At 41.2% G+C, this 16,429-nt stretch overlaps 1 protein-coding gene across 1 annotated transcript; it reads right to left on the bottom strand.

Annotated features, from left to right (window-relative positions):
* Positions 1–429: 429 nt before the first annotated feature.
* On the bottom strand, positions 430–10,150 carry LOC311098265 (uncharacterized protein). Its single transcript, XM_084138367.1, has 10 exons — positions 9,937–10,150; positions 8,423–8,507; positions 6,354–6,478; positions 6,173–6,263; positions 5,877–5,983; positions 5,608–5,691; positions 5,461–5,528; positions 5,278–5,361; positions 3,930–3,984; positions 430–1,909 (listed from the first exon to the last, which is right to left on the bottom strand). Exons 2-10 carry the CDS (start codon positions 8,505–8,507, stop codon positions 821–823), a joined length of 1,788 nt encoding a protein of 595 aa, XP_083994493.1. The 5' UTR covers positions 9,937–10,150; the 3' UTR covers positions 430–820.
* Between the last annotated feature and the right edge of the window lie 6,279 nt (positions 10,151–16,429).

The following is a 16,429-nucleotide window of genomic DNA, read 5'->3' as shown; positions in this document are numbered from 1 at the left end:
CCAGTAGCAACGTATGGCTGTGAGAGCTGGATCATAAAGCTGAGCGCAAACTATAATTGGTGCTTTCGAACTGTGGTGTTGGAGAAGACTCTTGAGAGTCCCTTGGACAGCAAACAGATTAAATCAGTCAGTCCTAAAGGAAATCTGTTCACTGGAAGGACAGATACTAATGCTAAAGCCCAAACTCAAATACTTCGACCACATAATGAGGACCCTGATGCTGGGATTGATTGAAGGCAGGAGGAGAAGGGTAAGGCAGAGGATGAGATTGTTAGATAGTGTCATTGATGCAATGAACATGAAATTGGGCAAACTCGAGGAGATAGTTGAAGACAGGGAGGCCTGGCATGCTGTACTTCATGGGGTCGCACGAGTCGGGCACGATTGGGAGACTGAACAACAGTCTCAATAACAACAACAACAACAACACACTCTGTCCATTATTTATTTGTCTTTAAACTTAAGAACACTTGCTTATAAGAATATTCTCATATTGTGTATAGAATCCTTTAGATACAGGTTTGACATTAGTGTATTTAATTATAAAGGGAGTAAATTAAATTACTTTTTTACAACAACAATGAACCATCACAAAACTTACTTAAGCTGGACTGTGACACTGTTTTCTTCTAGAAACAAGAAGAGCTATATAAATAAAGGTGACTTGACTTGATATAATCACAAAAACTCAACCTACACACAGGAAGTCTGGTTGTTTCGGAGCAACACATTAAATATTTAGATTGATTATACAAAAACTCTTCTTTTTTTTTCTCTTCACTCGGTAGGATGTTACCCGATTCTCTGACTAGAATCATATCTATATGTTTAAACAATTTAAATCATTGTCTAATTCTCTGTCAAACCTGGCCAATTCTATATAGTCTTTTAGTTCCTCTCTTGTTTTTTGTATTTCCTTCTGGACATTGCAGAGCTCATTATGTGTTCTCCTCATCTCTGCAATGGATTTGAGGACACTGGATTTGACCTTTTCTGGATCATCTACTTTTCCCTGTCTCATCTGGTGAATGTCTACAGAATCCATCACTATGAAGGCGACATCAAGGATGACTAGTAGTCCACTCAACACTCCTGAGACTGCTTCTGCCACAACTCGTCCTACTCTTGCAGTCTGAGTAGCAATTCTGCTAATGTTTGCCAACAGACCTAAATTCATGAGTTGTGTGGCATTTGTTTTCCCTAAAACATTTATTTTGTCTAAATTGCATGATATTTGTACATTGTCAAAAGTCGAGTTGGCGAAAAAAACACTGAACTTTGTGATTTTTCTCAGTACCTTTCTCAGTGTGTTCAGTGGTGTGAGAATTGGTTCGCTTACAGATTTATACTTCTGCTGAATTTGTTCAAGGCTCTCTCTGAATGATTTTTGTTGTACAGTATTAGTAATGGTGGATGCAGCACCTGTTACTCCACCTGCAACTCCTACTCCAACACCAACACCAGCAACAATCAGAGACGCCCCAAGAGTGAATGGAGCCAAGATTAAACCAACTAATGCAGTGATTCCTCCAGCTGCTCCGATCACTGAACCTGACAGACTCCCCGCTGTGGCGCTGTAATGCGCAGACTCCATAGAATCCGTTATTCTTCCCCACTCACTAACTAAGACCTCAATGTCTTTATGGTGCTTGTTGTAGGCCTTATCGAAGACGCTGACGGACTTCATGAAACTCTGTAGCAGTGCCTCTGGCGTTCTGCTGTTTCGGTCTACTGCATCTGCCAGGAATGGTTTCGCTAGAATCTCTTCAGCTGAAGGTCTGTCTTTAGGGTCACGGCTGAGCATTTGTCTGATTAATTCCCGTAGTTGCTCTGAGTATCTCTCTGAGATGTGAGGGAGGCTTCCTGCCATGCTGACAGCATGAAGTATGTGACGCTGCATGCCATCTGCCTGTGGAGGAAAAAAGAAAACAATTAAGAATCTGGTTAGTGTCAGTAGGGGTTGAAGAAAAAAAAAAAAAGGAAAGTAACACTCCTGATCTAGACGCAGGTGTGACACATGAGGGTAAATCAAAAACCATGGAAGCAAATAATAAAGACAAAGTAATCTTATCTGGCAAGAGTACAAAACACAACTTCAAACTCAGGGGCAATTTACACAAAGTCCTTTGTGGATGAGTCTCTGGTGTTGCGGTTGCCAGCTTCACCCAAGAAAGTGGATCCTCCGGCTGCTGGTCCCAGCACTCCACCTCCCCCTTCAGCCTGTAGTCCCTACGGCTCCACCTTGGCCCCTCCCTCGGGCTCCACCAGGCTCTTTCGTCCCTACAGTTCCACCTTGGCTCCTCTCTCCCTCAGGCTCCACCAGGTTCCCTCGTCCCTACGGCTCCACCTTGGCTCCACCCTCCCTCAGGCTCCACCAGGCTCCCTCATCCCTACGGTTCCACCTTGGCTTCTCCCGCCCTCAGGCTCCACCAGGCTCCACCAGGCTCCCTCATCCCTATGGCTCCGCCTTGGCTCCTCCCTCCCTAAGGCTCCACCAAGCTCCCTCGTCCCTACGGCTCCACCTTGGCTCCACCCAGCTCCCTCGTCCCTACGGCTCCACCTTGGCTCCACCCTCCCTCAGGCTCCACAAGGCTCCCTCAGGCTCCACAAGGCTCCCTCATCCCTACGGCTCCACCTTGGCTCCACCCTCCCTCAGGCTTCACCATGCTCCACCAGGCTCCCTTGTCCCTACGGCTTCGCCTTGGCTCCTCTCTCCCTAAGGCTCCACCAGGCTCCCTCGTCCCTACGGCTCCACCCTCCCTCAGGCTACCTCGTCCCTCAGGCTTCACCAGGCTCCCTCATCCCTACGGCTCCACCCTCCCTCAGGCTCCCCCAGGATCCCTTGTCCCTACGGCTCCGCCTCGGCTCCTCCCTCCCTAAGGCTCCACCAAGCTCCCTCGTTCCTACGGCTCCACCTTGGCTCCACCCGGCTCCCTCGTCCCTACGGTTTCACCTTGGCTCCACCCGGCTCCCTCGTCCCTACGGCTCCACCTTGGCTCCTCCCTCCCTCAGGCTCCACCAAGCTCCCTCGTCCCCACGGTTCCACCTTGGCTCCTCCCTCCGTCAGGCTCCACCAGGCTCCCTTGTCCCTCAGGCTTCACCAGGCTCCTCCCTCCCTCAGGCTCCACCAGGCTCCACCAGGCTCCCTCATCCCTACGGCTCCACCTTGGTCAACCCTCATCCCTACGGCTCCACCTTGGTCAACCCTCACCCTGCCTGCGCCACAGACTCAAGAACCTTCCACATTTTACCACCTCGGACATTCTTTGCTGCAGCTATGCCTTGGTTGCCTGAATCATGTGTTGCTCAGTCCTATTGGCTCTCTGTCTGCGCCTAGGGCTCTTCTGTCAATGGCTGATTCTCCATCTGCCGTCCCCTGGATGTCATCAGCCAATACTCCATCATGGCTCATCCCTCCGTCGACTCCGCCATGGGCTTGCTCTGGTGTACCACATGTCCACTCCTCCCATCATCGCCATCCTGGTTCCTTCCACCAGAGCTTCCTCTTCACCAGTCCTCCGTCCACATCCGGAACCACCTCCTCAGCCCCAGCCAAGAGGGGGGCGTTCTGTCACGGTTATGCGCTTTACTTTAATTTTTACTGACTTTGTGTCTCTTCAGTCACGTCTCATTTGTTTTAAGATCTCGCCACAATCTGTTGTCATGGACACTGATTCAATCATCACACCTGCTAGTCCTGTAGTTCGTTATCTCTTTGAGTTTTGTTCCTCAGTTTGATCTGTTGAGGGTCCTGTATTTGTGCACAACACACTGTTTTGTGGTGTTTGCTCATTGTTTAGATTTCACGTTTTGAGTTATTTAATAAATGTTTTATTATTTGATCCTTTTGGCATTTCATCATCATCATTGGACTGAAAGTGTGACAGTAATATGGTGTTTTTTGAGAAAAAATAAAAATAAATACTCACCCACAAATCAAGCATGCAGAGATCATGGAGCAACCATCCCAAAGACCAAATGTCACTAAAACAGCCGATGCATGACAATGAAAATCAAGAAGTATGTGTACACTGTAAAACATGTTATATGCTATCTACTTAAAAATATAATGTGTAGTATTGCTACCATAATTTTTTTGTGTATTATAAGGCTTTTGCCCTATTCGGACAGTAATGGTTTCTCATGTGGACGTCTGTAAAAACACCTCAGTGATAAAACATATGCATTCATATGTTATATATATATATAACATATGGCAATTTATTGATGGTGGAGGAGCGAGTTTTTTGATCCTATGAACCCACGAACCCACTGTGGTCGCATGATTGTCTGCTGTAAATAAATGAATATGAATAAATTCATATTTAATTTAATAATAGTATAATAATGTAGAAAGATATATTTGAAATGGTTTTCAGTCTTGCATTTTATCTCAAAAGGATGTAATTTTAAAAATATGGGAATCAGCTGAAACAAGTTATTGAAGCCTCTTATTTACATGAGGTAAAAATAAAGCTGCTTGTTTAGTATTTTTAATGTTGTGTATAATAGCCTACATATTTTAAAATTCTATCATATATATTGCTGTCACAATAAAGGCCCATTTCAAATGTTTATGTGCTTTTTTCTCTTTCTCCTTTTTGTTCGCTGAGGTGGAGCGGTGATGAAATATTGTTCTTATAAATACTTTCCAGCATTTCAGTAATTAAAAACTACATCTTTAAAACATGCAAATTACAGTGAAGTGCATCAGTTATCGTGCATACGGTGCTCAGCAGTGATCAAAAAGGATTTAAACAGTGAATCAAGAAAGTAAATCCCCACACGATCTTGGTGTTCTTCAATAAACAGTAGGTAATTCAGCCGGGGATTTTTACGCGGATGATGGGAGAAAAACACTGACATTCTGAATTCAGACGGCAATAAAATCACTGAATAACCCCTGTAAATGTTGAAAATACCTCACAACCCCATGAGAAAAAATGACCATCTGAATAGGGCTTTGGTTTCTTTAATGGAATCTACCTGAATAAATCATGCAAAATTGTCTAAATTATAACAAGTCTATAACACAATAAGTCTATGGCACAATGAACTTTATTTTTAGTGAAACCTCGCGCAACTGCAGGTAATGGATAAGTGTGTAGGAGAAAGGACAAAAATGCCTGATGAAGGTCAAATAAAGAAAAGTTGATACTTTTGCAAGCACCGATCAAGTATCAAGGATCAAGCATCAAGGAAATTTAATTCTGATTACCTTTTTAGAATGCTGAACATATCAATATTGTTAATACATTCAGTTATCCAAAAGCTTACCTCTTGGAATTATATTTCTTCCGATGAACTTCTGGGCTGATGTAGAGGTTTGTACCCACAACTGAATTAGCATATTCATCAGCTCTGCAAAGGAAATACAATGTAAACTCAAACCTGTAACAGTCCAGGACTTTTGGTTTTGATCCATCACTAGTTCCCATTATTGTTTTTGTCTTTCTTTACCTTTCCAATGCTTTTGAGCTTCCAAAATCTCCTAGACTGATGTAACCATCTTCAGTCAGGAAGACATTCTAAAATTACACAATAAATCTCATAAGTCTTCCAGATTTGACTTTGTGAAGTGATTTATTGTGCTTTATCAGTGCATACCTGAGGTTTAATATCTCTATGAAGAATGTTCTTCTCATGTAGATACTGCAGAGCCAGACAAATCTGAACCAGCCAGTCGAGGATCTACACACATGGAGAAATCCCAATGTGTGAGTCAGTGTGTGTGTGTGTGTGTGTGAGTGTGTGTGTGTGTTGGGTATACAGAATATACAGTTTGTACAGTACAAAAACCATTTTGTCTATGTACATACTAAATCATGTTTTATGTGAGAGTGGTTTAAAGTATAGAGAATAGAATAGAAACTCACCTGTTTTTCTTCAAAAAAACTTTCATCTTTCTGTTTCCCCATGATTTTTGAGAGGTCTCCTCCTTCACAATACTCCATCACAATATAAATGCGTCCTGCTTCTTTATCTACATAAATGAACATCCAGTCAGAGAATGATTTAACTCTGACTGTATTAAAATAGCTTCATTTTCTGAAAGCTACACTGATGTTTATATTCAGTTAACTGTAATTTCATTTTTCAGAAACACAACAAAAAAACGACCACATTTTTAATTTGGAACAAAGTAACATTATTGTACAAAGAAAAAAAAAACCTTCAAATGAATCCACATAAGTAACAATATATCCAAACTGCAGCGTTTTCAGGATCTCGACTTCATTTTTGACAGAATCCAGTTCCTCCCCCTGAAAGAAAGAAGAAGAAGAAAAACCTTCCATTGAAGCGACACTGTTATTGGAGGGGAAAAGTTGGTCAATACTCAAGTAAGATCTTACATCTCTGGAGTTCATCTGTTTGACCACATAAAGATCTCCGTCTGCGTCTTTCACCAGAAACGCCATTCCTGAAGCCCCTCGTCCAAGCTCTTCCTCAATGGTGTATCCATGTTCTTTTAGCACTTCTATAATCCAGATTTACAGTCATTTCTACAAAATACTGTAAGCACTCGAGATACAAGAAACAAAGCTTTTACAAACGTTGAATCAGCTGAACCATTTCCTCCGCAACATGACCCTTTTTCCTGTGAAGTGCTCAAAACACCACAAACTGACTCTCAGAACTGTGTGAATGCAATGAAAACTCAGTCCAAACATGCAAAAAAAACACCTTTCACAAAATGATTGCAGATATTTTCTTAAATGTGTAATCTATTGAAGAGTTAGATCACCCAAGAATGAAGTTTCTGTCATTAATTCCTCTCCCTCATGTCCTTCAAATCTTCGGAACACAAATGAAGATATTTTTAATGACATCTGAGAGTTTCTGTCCCTCCATTGACAGTTTACACCACTTCCAACTACCACTTTAAATATCCAGAACAATAGGATAGACATCATTAAAGTAATCCATGAGACTTCATTGCTTTAACCGCTATTTTATGAAGCTACGCTAGTGCCTTGTATGCGCACAAAAACATAATTTACCACTTTATTTAAAGGGGTGGTTGATTATGATTTCACTTGTATAACTTTAGTTAGTGTGTAATGTTGCTGTCTGAGCATAAACAACATCTGCAAAGTTACGACGCTCAAAGTTCAAAGCAAAGGGAGATATTTGCTTTTACAGAAATCGCTTTTTAAGGACTACAACAAACGGCTGGTAGAGACTACACCACATTCCTCCCGGGTTAGTGACATCACCAACCCTAGAATTTACATAAACCCCGCCCCCTGAACACGATTTATAGATTATCATGACAGAATATGCTAATCAATGACTAGAAGATAACTACACATCAGCTACATAAGTTCATCAACTAACCATTCAGAAATGTCCTGTTGCTTCTACATGTTGTCACTTCTTCTTGAGTCTCTCCATCATTGTCTGACTCCGGTTTGAACATAAAAGGCTAAAAGTTTTTGAAATGTTCTGTGTGTGTGTGTGTGTGTGTGTGTGTGTGTGTGTGTGAGGTAAAAGGACACCAGCTCTTGAAGCTCCGCCCCCTGTGCCGGGAGCAGCAGCTCATTTGCATTTAAATGGACAGACACCCTCAAAAAGTGACAAATTTAACATGCTATATGAAAATATCTGTGGGGTATTTTGAGCTAAAACTTCACACACACTCTGGGAACATCAAAGACTTATTTTACATCTTGTGAAAGGGGCATTATACCACCCCTTTAAGAAAATATTGCTCTGCTCATGCACATGCGCGCGTGTTCACAAGAGAGATGACATTGTTGCGTGAACACTGTTCAGGAGATGAACAGAGGTCTGGAACGACACGAGGAAGAGTAATTGATGACAGAACTATCTTTTTTAGGTGAACTAACCCTTTAAATGTAATCTACATAAAACACTATTACTATATTATTTTCCTGTATGATTATCTAGTTCATGTATTTGTGTGGTTTGTTTTTTTGTGTTTATGGGGAGCCTAGTTTACTAATAAGAGACAATTAACTTTTCGTTCACACTGTCACTCCAAATCTGATTATTTGTGTTTTCAATTTGCATGTGATCTAAACGACTGACCTTCCACACTGTGTGTATTCATAACGTTTAGTGTGTCCCGTCCGTGGCACTTTTGCATTTCTGGAATTGGTTTCTATGGCAGTGACATTGCATTACACCGAACAACAACACAGCGATTGTGTATAAATGTGTAGCACCACACTGGACTGAATGTCTAATGAGGCAGACACACACAAGTATAGGTTGTCATATATTTAAGTTATCAGAAATTTATGGAAATATATTCCAATTTTCAAACATGAAAAAAATTAGACTCAGTTTTCAGTCCTCGCCTGACTCTGGTCCATTGCCATCAGATTGTGGTTTCTAAGAACGATTTGATGATTATTCTGCAATATGCTCCTATTGTGTGTGTGATATTTGTACTCACTGATCACGCCAGGAGAAACGTTCATGCTGTGATCTGAGGAACTGCTGACAGCACTGGCGTCTGAGAGTCTGTGATACTCATCCATCTTTAGGGGAAACATGCTGAATATTAATGACGTATGAAGCATTTCAAAGATTACTGACAGAAGACTTTTAGAGTTCATTATGATATGCAACAGAGATCTCCTTATGAATCTTAATTCTGTCATATTGTATTATTGAATGTGTTATTGAAGTGTGTTTTTGTCCTCCTGGAAATCTTGAAAATGCACATGATTGCTGTATCATTCAGGTTAACCCTTTAGGAATGAGCAACAGGGGTGAAAAACTAGTAGAAACACACACACACACACACACACTAGGTCTTCATTTCTTTAGAAATGAGTTTACAGTGCTTTAGACTTCACAGCGCTTTAGAAATGAGTTTACTGCATATATCATCACCAATGAATTATGTCACCGTGGCATTTTTTTCAAAATTGAGATTCAAAACAACTGATTAAAAAAAGAGTGATGGGAAATGTTCTCTAAATGAGGGAAAAGGGAGATGTATTCATATTTTGTATTTATGTAATTTCTCTTTCACACTACCAGAGGACGCATAATGTATTTATGTTGACAAAGAAAAAAAAAAAAAGATTGTGAGTAAAATAATTTATGTATACTTTTTATGTTATTATTTTTATCTTATATCTGTTATTTAACAGTTGATATCGTTCTTTAATACTGATCTAACAGCAGAAACATTCGCCACTGTTTTAGTTGCCTTGTATATATATTTTTTTATTAGATTAGATAACATTTTAATCTGTCATATGGTCATGTTTCACCAATGGGGCATGTTGTCACATTTCACTTTCATTCTTTCGGGGTAAATCAAGAAAATAAAAAAATACACTGTATTAAAGAAACAAAACCACATAATTGTACTAGACGTGGGTGAAATTAATATGGGGAAAAAAAAATAATTCTCTGAACCCTAAGTAGATTTACACATATTATATATATATATATATATATATATATATATATATATATATATATATATATATATATATATATATATATATATATATTGAAAATGAATGGACTTGAATAGATTCATGTAACTAAGTATTTATATTGGCGCAGCAGCCAATCAAATATCCCTGTGGAAACGAGTCAATAATATCTGGGAGAATATTTAGCAAAACAGGCTCATTCACTTAAGCAACATTTATTGTTCGAATTTCCAGAAAAACTGGTTTAGTTTAAAGCTATTATTTTACTTTATTGAGAATTTTGCCTAACTTTCATACAATCAATAGCCTAAATTAATATGAAATCTCAAAATGTTTCAATCACGCGTCCACTATTCTAAATAAAGAAAGAAATAAAGTACAGTGATCACTTGGTCAAAGCCTTAAAGACATTTATTTTTTATTTATTTTTGGATATTTATGAAACTACGATTATGCTGCATCGGATTTTAAACTGTAAACACACACACACAGTTACATTAATAGCATGACATACCCCTGTTGTTGCAGTCCTGATCGAACCTCTTGTGTTTTTATTGTGAACTAATGAAGGATGAGATTAAACAGATTCAGCTTCAGCACGTGCCAAAATGTTTGCTTTACAACGCGACGATAAAAACTATCCACTGTAGTGTTAAAGCACGCGTGTAACATAAAATACGTCTCTTTCTCTTTCTCTTATAGTATAACTTCCTTCTCTCGATGTCCCCAGAGTTGCCAAGTCCTCTTATTAGCTACGCGACTGTGGACTTATCTTGAAGAAGAAAGTCGCTTATAGATTTGTGCAGCAAAACCAGACAACACTGCCATTAATGTTTCTTTTGTCTTACTCTTAAACTTCCACCGTCATTATATCGCATTATACAGCATTATATCGCATTATACAGCATTATATCGCGTGTCCACCCGTTCGCCAGAATCACGTGACTTCCTGAACTTCATGAAACAGCAAACCTTGGCAACCTCGTTCAGGTGCATCTGATGATTAATGTGTGTTTTTCCCAGCAATGAATAAAAGCGGGTTTTGACAAGAGTTTCACTGGTTTCAGATCAGGGTTTGTGCTAAACTGGTTTGGGAGAAACTAACACCATCAACTGACCTTTAGTGTGTTGACGTATGTCCTACTGAAAATATGAGGCTTGAATGAAGACTAAGCAGTTATTTGACTAATGAATCAATGGTTTGTACTCTCTGGCATGTTTTTTTTATTTTATTTTATTTCTATGTGTATTAATAGGCCTATGTAATTTCTGTATACTAGCCTACTAAAGTGATATGGTTAATAAAAAAAGAATAACTAAGACTAAGAATAACAGCAATAGAAAGAATTGTTAAAGAAAAGAGTTAACAACAACCAATATAAATCATGAATGTAACATTAAACACTGCATCTGATCAATTATTGCAATCAAATGTTTATTTTCCATGTTTCATTCTGATATTCCATGTTTAATGTTCACATAAAACATAAGGGACAAACCAGTCTAGGTTCAAGAAAAGAGATACACACATAACATCTTAAAAAGTTCAAGAAAAAAGGCAAATGAAAACTATTTATTAAATTATTTAATTCACTTTTTTTAAACTGTTTAATTTTAACAAAAAAAATATATCTTGATTGATATTTTATTCTTAAATGACCTGTCTCAACTTGATTTATGACTGTCATCACATTAAACTAATAAATTGTGTTTCATCAGTAATAATTAAGGTTAATCAGTGCAATAGCTACAGATATTATCAAAACCCACAGACATAGAACCATCAATCTCAGAATTCAAAATATTTACAGAAAATATTAATTGGTATTCCTCAAGTGAAAATCTGTCGTGCAAAAGTCAATTAAAGGCACAATATGTAAGATGTTCGGATTAAAATATCCAAAAACCACTAGAACAGTGTTATATATTTTATTAACTAATTAGCGGTGAAAATTACACACTGTGGCTTAAAAATTACACACGCTTCTCTAAAGTCTCTATAATACTGTATCAACATTTAAACTGTCCAACCAGTCGAATGTAAGCTGTGAAAATTAACATCTCAGCGCCTCCATTAACAGAGAATGGATGCCACTAAACACCACAATAATTAATATGCATAAAGAGTAACTGATCAAAAGATACATTTAATGAGCGATTAGTGATACAAAACAAATAGGCTACATATGATACAGATACATGCGCAATATCATTAAATTATATTTATTATTTATAGAATTAATTATTAAGGAATTAATTTTATAATCAGTGTCTTCAGGATTGCTAAAGATACAGGCAGGAGAGTTGATTAGGGTTGAGCTGAACTCTGTGTTTGGACTCGATTGAGTTTTTATCACATCTACGTGCTCTTGAGTTTTGCTACTCTTTTACCTTCATAGATAAGCAGCCCGACTAAAGCTGGTTTAACTTCACACATGACGCCCCCTGCTGGTGAGGAATACTGACAGCAGATGGAGCTCATCAATCGGCAATCTACTGATATTCCTGCACTTCCTGGATGTCAAATGTTGAATTTGCTGTCGAATTTGAACCACTGAATCTGTGGAAGCGAAATAAAATGGACCAAAAATGACCTGTTGAATATTAGTTTGTATGAATTGACCATGAATGAAGGAACCATGTTGAATTGCAGCCCATAAAAATGCAAACCCTAAAAATACAACCACCGTTAAATGGTAAATGGACTGCATTTATATAGCGCTTTCACAGACCTATGGCCACCAAAGCGCTTTACATAGCCTCACATTCACCCATTCACTCACTCATTCATACACCGACGGTGGTTAATGCAATGCAGATTTATTCAATTAGTGCAATTCAACAAGCTTTTTTGTTTAAAAAACTTTTTGCATTACTTTAACTCCATATTTTGTTTAAAGAAAGCCATTTTGTGTACATATTTCCTGTATTTTCTGTTTGTATTTTTATAAAGAGACAAAAAATAAATGTGGATAATCATTAAAACATTGTTAAAAACAACAAATCTGTGGTGGCCTAAGACTTTTGCACAGTACTGTGTATTAATCTCTATATAAATATATATTGTCTTTATATTTATATATTGTGAATAAATGATCAATTTAAAAAAATGCAGTTTGTACATTGTACATAAAGAAGAGCTGTGATTGATATAAACACGTTTAGGTGTGATGAATAGTTTACACTTTAGATGAGGTGAATGTGAATGATATATTCATGCGTTCACTATAAAAGGTTATATTATGTACTGCATTTGCTGACGACAGCAACAATCCTCCGTTCATTCAAGGTGACTCTGACATATTCAATGTAATGTTGATTCCAGCAACTGCTCATGTTCTCTTTCTCACATTCTGTTTACACAATGCTGTCACATTTGTGAGAATTTACAGGCAAAAACAGTTTTTTCATGCACCTGTCAAACCTGAGATTTTGTGTTTTTAGGCTTTTCAGCTCGGACTGGTGGAAAAAGAAAATCCATCCAAAATACACTTTCAAGTGTAATTTTATAGCACTCTATCTATTCGTGTTTGTGAAATCTATTCGTGTTTAGTTGTTGTGGAGTTACATTGATTCATCTCATCACTTGCAGTTGCATGTACAGTCCTGTGTAACTTTTACACAAGTTGACACAGTTCCCTGAGGTCTTTATAAGACAGATGTGACATTAGTGTTCAATGCTCATCTGTGCAGCAACGACAGAACGGTTTGCTTGCTTTGCTCGAACATTTGCCTTTGTGTTAGAACTGGTTACACTGTAATGGCTCGGTGGGTGGAAACATGCAGATTAAGGGCCAGAAATATTATTTTAAGATCCCCTTCAGAAGGGGAGCAGAATCTGTTATTTTTTGACATGCTTGCAGAGAAAGGCTTCCCAAAACAAATTACTGGGTCACTTTTCATGTTTTCTGGGTTGGTAGAAGCACCGGGGACCAGATTATAGCACTTTAAATACTAGATTGGAACAATACTATGTACTCTGAGAAGTGTTGGTTTACCACTGGGGATTTTGCTGTGTACCTGTGTTGTAGTAATCATGATGACCTTGATTAGCTTGTTCAGGTGTGTTTGATTAGGGTTGGAGCAAAACTCTGCAGGAAAGTAGATCTCAAGGTCCAGAGTTGAGGACGCCTGAGATAGGGCTAAAGACTGAGGCTGAAGTCAGTTGTAGTTCTTGTGTTTCTCTTTCCTTCAGTGATTCTGCTTGTTAACAGCAGGTGTTCATCACTAATGCTCAATCATCACTTAATTATTCAACTAATTATCTCTGTAACTTTAACACTGTAGTGTGGGACCATAGCCTAAGTGATCTGAGTTGTGTTGATTTAACACAGGGGATTTTAGGGGCTGTTTACATGACACCATTTTTAACATTTTAAACTTTTAATGCATTCTGGTCGTTCATTTACACGACAACAGCATTTTGGGTGCCAGAAATTATTATTTTGATTTTTTTTAACGGGTTTCAAAGTGCAAGCTTTTGAAAACAAAAATGCAAATCTCTGCAGACAATGACACGTAATACGTGTTCAGTCTATAGTGTTTCATCGCCATCTACTGGCCTGGCAGCAGAATAAAGGGTTTTTAGTCATTTTCGTGGATTCGTATGAATGGGGATCGTTTTGACAATGGTGTCGTCTACACGCAGAAAACTCAAAGGAAAAACTTGTCATGTAAACGTACCCTTACTGTAACGATCACCAGCTGGAGTTGCCCTTGAGAGCCACCAGAGGGCACTCCACGTAAGACCATTATCACTCTCAAACTACATTTCCCAGAACTCACTGCCTGGACTCATTATCACTGATCACATTCACCTGTACCTCTTTCACTGATTGCATTCACCTTTGTCTTATCATCCTGTTAGTCTCAGTCTATATATACGTTGTACATTCATTCACTCACTGTGAAGTCTTGTTTGTGTCACACTGCATTTCTGAGCATTCTCCTAGTTTTCGTGTTTCTTGGTTCTTGATATCTTGCCCTGTTCCCTGGATTACTCTCTTGCCTCTGGTCCCTGCCTGTTTGTTTGTTTTGTTTGTTTCTTTGTTTTGACTGCCTGCCTGTGTATGAACCTTGCCTGTACTTTGGATTACGCCTCTGGATTGCCCCAGCCAATAAAGCTGCATTTGAATCTACCTTCGAGTCTTGGAGCAGTTCATGACAGAAGACTTCGCCATACCCAGATCCAGCAGCAAGGACAACATGGACCCAGTAACTAGACTCTGCTCCATCTTCCAGGATGGTCGCCCCATAGAGGACTATGTAGGTGAGTTTGTGGCTTGTTGCCACCTGGCCCCGCTGGACGACGGGGAACTCAAGGATTGCTTTTGGATGGGACTGGATCAGGACGTGAGTTTTTATTTGCCTGAGGGGGACCCCAGATGGACTCTGGTTCAATATATAGATTTTGTTTTGCTCTTTTGTGGGTCTCCCTTCATAGTGGGCGAGGTTGAGCCCGCACTTCACGTCGCTTCTGCTGATCCAGAGACTGTTCACGTCGCTTCTGCTGATCCAGAGACTGTTCACGTCACTTCTGCCGATCCAGAGCTTCACACCAGTCCAGCCGAGCCTGCACTTCAAGCCAGCCCAGAGTCTCCTTCGTCACTGGTCCCGTCCAGCTCAGAGTCCTCTTCACCGCTGGTCCCGTCCAGTCCAGAGCCTTCACCGTTGGTCCCGCCCAGCTCAAAGCCTTCTTCACCGCTGGTCCCGTCCAGCTCAGAGTCCTCTTCACTGCTGGTCCCGCCCGGCACAGAGCCTTCACCGCTGGTCCCGCCCAGCTCAGAGTCTTCTTCACCGCTGGTCCCGTCCAGCTCAGAGTCCTCTTCACCGCTGGTCCCGCCCAGCACAGAGCCTTCACCGCTGGTCCCGCCCAGCTCAGAGTCTTCTTCGCCACTGGTTCCGTCCAGCACAGAGCTCTCATCGCTGCCCAGCACAGAGCCCTCATCGCTGCCCAGCTCAAAGCCCTCTTCGCCGCTGGTCCTGCCCAGCTCAAAGCCCTCGCCGCCGCTGGTTCCGTCAAGCTCAGAGCGCGCTGATTCCGATCCAGAGACTGAGCTTCCCGTCACTTATGCCGAGCCAGAGACAGAGCTTCACGTCAGTCCTGCCGAGCCAGAGCCAGAGCCAGAGCTTCACGTCAGTCCTGCCGAGCCAGAGCCAGAGCTTCACTTCAGTCTTGCCAAGTTAGAGCCAGAGCTTCACGTCAGTCCTGCCGAGCCAGAGCCAGAGCTTCACGTCAGTCCTGCCGAGCCAGAGCCAGAGCCAGAGCTTCACGTCAGTCCTGCCGAGCCAGAGCCAGAGCTTCACATCAGTCCTGCCGAGCCAGAGCCAGAGCTTCACGTCAGTCCTGCCGAGCCAGAGCGAGAGCTTCAGGTCACGTCTGCCCGTCCAGAGTCTCGTCCCGCCGAGACTGAAATTGTTCCTGAATCTGATCCTGATACTGATCCTGAGCCTGAATCTGTTCCTCTTCCTCTTTCTGCGCCTGTGTCTTCGGACAAGAGGGCCGAATCCACGCCTGTGTCCTCGGACAAGAGGGCCGACTCCATGCCTGTGTCTTCGGACAAGATGGCCGACTCCACGCCTGTGTCTTCGGACAAGATGGCCGACTGGGCCTGTGTCTTCGGACAAGATGGCCGACTCCACGCCTGTGTCTTCGGACAAGATGGCCGACTCCACGCCTATGTCTTCGGACAAGATGGCCGACTCCACGCCTGTGTCCTCGGACAGGATGGCCGACTCCACGCCTGTGTCTTCGGACAAGATGGCCGACTCCACGCCTGTGTCTTCGGACAAGATGGCCACCGCATCCCCTGAGCCCGTTCCTGTTCCTGTTCTTGAGCCCGTTCATGTTCCTGAACCGTTGAATCCGCCTGAAGGGTCGTCTCCGCCCCGGCCGCCTGCACTGCCTGCTCCGCCCCGGCCGTCTGCACTGCCTGCTCCGCCCCGGCCGCCTGCACTGCCTGCTCCGCCCTGGCCGCCTGCACAGCCTGCTCCGCCCTGGCCGCCTG

This window comes from Abramis brama, assembly GCF_963993115.1.
Source record: "Abramis brama genome assembly, chromosome: 1".
NCBI lineage: Eukaryota > Metazoa > Chordata > Actinopteri > Cypriniformes > Leuciscidae > Abramis > Abramis brama.
Note: the sequence above shows the minus strand (reverse complement) of the source record. Positions and strands in the feature narration are given on the sequence as shown.